Source organism: Chiloscyllium plagiosum, chromosome 1, assembly GCF_004010195.1.
Source record: "Chiloscyllium plagiosum isolate BGI_BamShark_2017 chromosome 1, ASM401019v2, whole genome shotgun sequence".
NCBI lineage: Eukaryota > Metazoa > Chordata > Chondrichthyes > Orectolobiformes > Hemiscylliidae > Chiloscyllium > Chiloscyllium plagiosum.
This window is the reverse complement of record NC_057710.1, coordinates 487,783-494,326: the sequence shown is the minus strand read 5'-3', so window position 1 is coordinate 494,326 and position 6,544 is coordinate 487,783. Positions and strand designations below refer to the sequence as shown.

Genomic DNA, 6,544 nt, shown 5'->3' with positions numbered 1-6,544 from the left:
CCGACTCCCTTCCAGCCCTTCCCCCTCCCTTCCAGCTTCCAACTGGATTCATTTCTCCCGTTTATCTGCAGCTTCCCCTATCCCCACCTCCATTCCTGAAGAAGGGTTATACCCAAAGCATTGACCTCTCCACGTGCTGATGCTGCCCGGCTTGCTGTAATCTTCCAGCCTCCTTCCTGTCGATATTGTGTCTGCCTCCACCATCTTCCCTGGCTGGATATTCCAGGCTCTGCCTACAAAACCTGCCTCTCATCTCCTGAAACTTTCTCCCTTTACCTTAAACCTCCTAGTAACTGGCATTTCTACCCTGAGAAAAGGACTGTCACTATCCATGCCTCTCATAACTATGTAAACTTCAATCAAATTGCCCTTCAGTCTCTGACATTCAAGTGAGAGACCCCAATCTCTCCCTGTAGCTAATAGCCCCCAGACCAGGCAACATCCTGGTAAACCATTTTGAGAGTCTCTCCAAAGACTCCATGTCATTGTGGTAGTGTGCCCTCTGCCATTGCCTTGCTCCACATTAAGAATTAGGCGGCGGGAATAATAGAGTCATAGAGTCCGACAATGAACACAGTCCGCCAATTTCTCAGCAACAAACCCAAACAAGCAGACAAAACACATCCAGAAACTCTAGCCACTCTCCCCTACATCAAAGACATCTCGGAAATGACTGCCAGACTACTCAGACCTCTTGGCATCATGGTAGCCCACAAACCCACCAACACACTAAAACAGCAGCTAATGAACTTCAAAAACCCCATACAGACAACAAACAAAACTAATGTCATTTACAAAATATCACGCAAGGACTGTAACAAACACTACCACGAATGCTCTGCCCCAGGGGGCAGTGGAGGCCCAGTCTCTGGATTTATTTAAGAAAGAGTTGGATAGAGCTCTCAAAGATAGTGGAATCAAGGGTTATGGAGATAAGGCAGGAACAGGATACTGATTAGGAATGATCAGCCATGATCATATTGAATGGTGGTGCAGGCTCGAAGGGCTGAATGGCCTACTCCTGCACCTATTGTCTATTGTCTACATTGGACAAACAGATTGAAAACTAGCCACCAGGATTCATAATCACCAACTAGCCACAAAATGACATGACCCTCTCTCACTAGTATCCTCACGGACAGATGAGGAAGGACACCACTTCGACTGGGACAACACATCCATCCCAGGACAAGCCAAACAGAGACATGGACGAGAATTCCTCAGAGTCTGGCATTCCAACCGGAACTCTATCAACAAACACATCGAGTTAGACCCCATCGACCACCCCCTGAGAAAAAGGAACACCAGCGCTTCATTCAGAGGCCCACTGAAGATGTGACCTAGTATGTTGACAACATGTCTGAAAATCAACCTTGTGGCTCAGCGAGCAAACCTACATCCAGAGTCCCACAGCACAGAGACAGGCCCTTCGGCCCAATCTGCTCCGTGCTGACCAGAATATCCATCCACACTAACCCCATCTCCCTGCACTTGGCCCATATCCTTCGAACCCTTTCCTATCTGTGGATTTGTCCAAATGCCTGTTAAATGTTGTTAATGTACCCGCCTCAACCACTTCCACTGGCAGCTCATTCCATGTGTGTACCACCCTCTGTATAAAAACGTTTCCCCTCAGGTTCCCTTTTATTCTTTCCCCTCTCACCTTAACCTGATACCCTCTAGTCTCCGATTCCCCAACCCTGGGAAAGAGGCTGAGTGCATTCACCCTATCCATGCCTCTCACCATCTTATAGACTTCTATAAGATCACCCGACCCCTGCAGTCTCCTACGCTCTAAAGAGAAAAGGATCAGGTGTTGATGTTCCGTTTGGCTTCTCTCTCCCTTTTTATATATTTTGCTGTCTATCTTGATATTACCTGCAAGTTGACTCTCAAAGTTTATCGACTCTGAATTTTTATTGGTCATGTTCTGCTGGTTTAAAAAAACCTTTCGCAACTGTCTGGTGTGCCAATAATCTTTGCGAAATTGTATGATATTTCTTTCAACCTGATGCTATCCTTAACTCCGACTCATCCCCCTCATGTGAACATATTTTTATCATCAGCCATGTAGTTATTTTCCTAAATGTCTGCCATTGTTGCTCATCTGTCTTTGCTACTAAACTCCTCCCAAGTCCATTCCAGCCAGCTCTCCCCTCATTCCTTTGTAATTATCCTTATTTACATTTTGCACAGTTGTTCCTGACCCAAGTTCCCCCTTCAAAGTGAATGCTTAACTCTGCCATGTTGTGGTCACTGTTTCCAAAGGGGTCTTTTACTGTGGTTTAGATTAGATTTGATTATTTACAGTGTGGAAACAAGCCCTTCAGCCCAACAAGTCCACACCGACCCGCCGAAGAGCAACCCACCCAGATCCATTTCCCTACATTTACCCCTTACCTAACACTACGGGCAATTTAGCATGGCCAATTCACCTGACCTGCACATCTTTGGACTGTGGGAGGAAACCGGAGCACCCGGAGGAAACCCACGCAGACACGGGGAGAATGTACAAACTCCACACAGACAGTCGCCTGAGGCGGGAATTGAACCACTGTGTCATCGCGCAGTCTTTTACTGTGGCTGTTGAAATCATTTGTTAAATCTGCTCATTACACATCCAAACAGCCTGATTCCTGGTTGGATCGACAATGTATTATTTTGGGTCATGGCCCCCAATACCCTCTTTGAATTCTACCTCCTGGTTTCCTCGGCTAACCTCAATATTGTAATCGAAGTGAAGATTTAGGAGCATCTATGATTAAGGTATTGTACTACCTGTTATATGCCCACATTTGCTCTTGATTCATTCTTTGTCCGACCGACTGTTAGGGAGTGTCAACGCTCCTCCCACTAATGTCTTCTTTCCCTTTTTGATTTCTTATCACCACCCATATGAATTCAATATCTTCCAGTTCAAGATCATTTCTCCTATCCAGCACCGCCAATGCTACCCCACCAGCCTTTCCATCCTGCCTATCAGTTAAAAAAAATGCCAAAAAACCCCCTTGAATATTTAGTTCCCAGCTAAGATCCCCTTGTAACATCTCCATAATGGCTATGGTTGTATCATTGATTGATTTATTTTAGATACGCCTTAACCCTATTTACAAAGAACGAAAAAAGAAATTTACAGCCCCGGAACAGGCCCTTCGGCCCTCCAAGCCTGAGCCAATCCAAATCCACTGTCTAAACCTGTCGCCCAATTCCTCAGCATCTGTATCCCTCTGCTCCCCACCTACTCATGCATCTGACCAGATGCATCTTAAATGAATCTACCGTGCCTGCCTCTACCATCTCTGCTGCAATGCGTTCCAAGCTCTTACCACCAACTGTGTGAAGTACTTGCCGCGTGTATCCCCCTTAATCTTTGCACCTCTCACCTTGAACGCGTGACCCCTCCTTCTTGAATCCCTCACCCTCGGAAAAAAGCTTATCTCTATCCACCCTGTCTGTACCCTTTATGATTTTGTAAACCTCAATCAGGTCCCCCCTCAATCTCCTAATGAAAACAATCCTTACCTACTCAATCTCTCTTCATAGCTAGCACCTTCCATACCTGGCAACATCCTCGTAAACCTTCTCTGCACCCACTCCAAAGTGTCCCATTCTTTCGGTAATGTGGTGACCAGAACTGTACACAGTATTTTAAAAGCGGCCGACCCAATGCCTTTTATAATTTTGACATGACCTACCAGCTCATATACTCAATAGCCAGTCCAATGAAGGTAAGCATACAATGTGTCTTCTTGACCACTTTATCCACCTGTGCAGCAACCTTCAGGGTACAATGGACCTGAACTCCCAGATCTCTCTGCTCATCAACTTCACCAAGGCTCTTACATTACAGTACAGTTCACTGTAGAATTAGACTCCCCAAAATTCAATGGGAGGAATAAATTCAGTTGGTTGTAGAGAGCAGTGGCAGGGTGAAGATGGGAGATAAGTCGATAGGTGGTGAAGGAGGTTATTTGAAATTGAAGAATACAATGTTGAGTTCTCCAGCCTGTAGAGTTCCCAGGCAGAAGATAAGCTGTTGTTCCTCCAATAGGGGCTGTGGTTTGTTTTGGCAAGAGGGGAGGCCAAGGATGGTCATGATGGAAAGGGAGTGGTTGGGGGAATTGAAATGGGCAGTGATTGGGAGGTCCAGTCAGACCCTGCAGACCCGGCTGCGATGCTGGGTGAGCCTTTCCGTCAGGCCAGTCACTCAAAACGTCCGCTTCCAAGTGCCAGCTCCTCCAGTCAGCTCCCAGTTCCCAACTCCCACTTTGAGGTTTGGTTTAATTTGATTGGGTTTTCGCAAGCAGTCTGCTGAAAGCTGCTGGTCAAGTTTCAGCTGCAGGCCCAGAGAAACAGCTGCTGGGAAGCTCACTGTTGGGAGGCCTGTAATACAGCCCTAACAGTGTAACTGCACCCTTCTTATTTCTCAGCTCCACCCATAATTCCTCACTGCTCAAGCCCTCCATAGTGTCCTCCTTTAGCACAGCCGTGATATCATCCCTGACCAGCAATGCAACTCCACCCCCTCTTTACTTCCCTCCCTGTCCTGTCTGAAGTGTCTATATCCTGGAACATTTAGTTGTCAATCATCATGCCCTTCCTTCAACCAAGTCTCTGTGATGGCAATAACGTCATACTCCCAGGCACCAATCCAAGCTCTAAGTCCATCTGCCTTACCCACTATAGGCCTTGTTATCCAAACAGCTACCCCGTCATGTTGTCACCACCTTCTGCTTTCGGAGTTTATATATTTCCTCTAATTGCTGTAAAGTCCTCTCTCCAGCCTGAGTTACTTGATTCAGCAGCACACCAGTGCCAGGTTGGTTCAACTGAAGCCCAGCCCACAGAATGCGCCCCTCTATCCCAGTCTCAGTGCCCAGGCCCATTGCACCAACACCAATCTTTGAGACAATTAACTCCTTGACTTTATTAACACGAATTCAGGCTCTGCATTAATTCAGAGATGATTTCCGTGGAGATTCTGCTTTCTAACTTGGTGAAAAACTGCTTAAAATCAGTCATTGGAATCACTTTTGCTGCTCTCTCAACGTCATTGGGACAAACGTGGACGATGATGACAGGATCCCTGCCCTCTGTCTCTGAGGTCTTCTCCAGCCCCTAAGAGATGGCGTTAACCCTGGCACCGGACAGACCAGGCAGCCTGCAGGATTCCTGCTCCCGACTGCACACTGTCCCCAAACTACAACCTCAATGTTCCCTCCTTCCCGCACTCACGGGTGGGGTAAGGGGTGTCGCTGTTTACTGCACACAATCCCCAGACCCCTCCCCCCATGTCCAGTCCCTATCCCCCTCCTGCCCCCCCACCGATGGCGATGCCCTGAAGCTGTGTACCTGCAGATGGGAGGTGAGTTCCCGGTATTTTTTGATCGTTTGTTGATAATCAGCCACTGTCTCCTGAGCAGCTTCTACTCGTTTCTCTGCTTCCCGGATTCGAGCTGCTCCCAAATCCAGCTGTTCCCGTAATTCCAGCTCCGTTTCCCGGGAATTCTCCTGCAACTCATCGTTCATTTCATTAATGGCTTCCTAGAGAACAGAGAAACCCAGTGACACAGACAAACGGATTAAATACACCATGGTCAGAGCGAACATCACCCCAGCATCCCCGGTCCCCTCCCCTCTGATCTCAGCCACCCCACCCCCAATCCCTGCTCCCCAGTCCCCTCCCCCCAGATCACCGACCCCCTCCTGGTGAGCCAGACCGTGACGATGTTGGGATCAAGCCCACTCTCACCAGGTCAGTGACGGTCTCGCGCAGCTCACGCACTTTCTCCTCCAGATCCAGATTCCTTTCAGTTAGAGTTTCCACCATTTCCTCAGCTCCCAGAGCAGCATCGACCTGGGAAAGAGAACCACAGTCAGCTCACCCACACCAACAGCAGCAGGCCACTCAGCCCGTCGGGCTAGTGATCCTGGAACAGCAGCAGGCCACTCAGCCCGTCGGCCTAGTGATGCAGGAACAGCAGCAGGCCACTCAGCCTGTCGGGCTAGTGACGCAGGAACAGCAGCAGGCCACTCAGCCCGTCGGGCTAGTGATCCTGGAACAGCAGCAGGCCACTCAGCCTGTCGGGCTAGTGACGCAGGAACAGCAGCAGGCCACTCAGCCCGTCGGCCTAGTGATGCAGGAACAGCAGCAGGCCACTCAGCCCGTCGGCCTAGTGATGCAGGAACAGCAGCAGGCCACTCAGCCCGTCGGCCTAGTGATGCAGGAACAGCAGCAGGCCACTCAGCCCGTCGGCCTAGTGATGCAGGAACAGCAGCAGGCCACTCAGCCCGTCGGCCTAGTGATGCAGGAACAGCAGCAGGCCACTCAGCCCGTCGGCCTAGTGATGCAGGAACAGCAGCAGGCCACTCAGCCCGTCGGCCTAGTGATGCAGGAACAGCAGCAGGCCACTCAGCCCGTCGGCCTAGTGATGCAGGAACAGCAGCAGGCCACTCAGCCCGTCGGCCTAGTGATGCAGGAACAGCAGCAGGCCACTCAGCCCGTCGGCCTAGTGATGCAGGAACAGCAGCAGGCCACTCAGCC

General features: G+C 49.5%; 1 protein-coding gene across 1 annotated transcript in view; it reads right to left on the bottom strand.

The window, feature by feature from the left end:
- Positions 1-4,207: 4,207 nt before the first annotated feature.
- LOC122539216 (dynactin subunit 1-like) overlaps positions 4,208-6,544 on the bottom strand; it is an 18,760-nt gene continuing 16,423 nt past the window's right edge. The window contains exons 6-8 of the mRNA XM_043677898.1: positions 5,753-5,857; positions 5,326-5,544; positions 4,208-4,336 (exon numbers count right to left, since the gene is read on the bottom strand). Coding sequence (XP_043533833.1) covers positions 4,208-4,336; positions 5,326-5,544; positions 5,753-5,857 — 453 coding nt within the window. The remainder of the gene's footprint in view (positions 4,337-5,325; positions 5,545-5,752; positions 5,858-6,544) is intronic.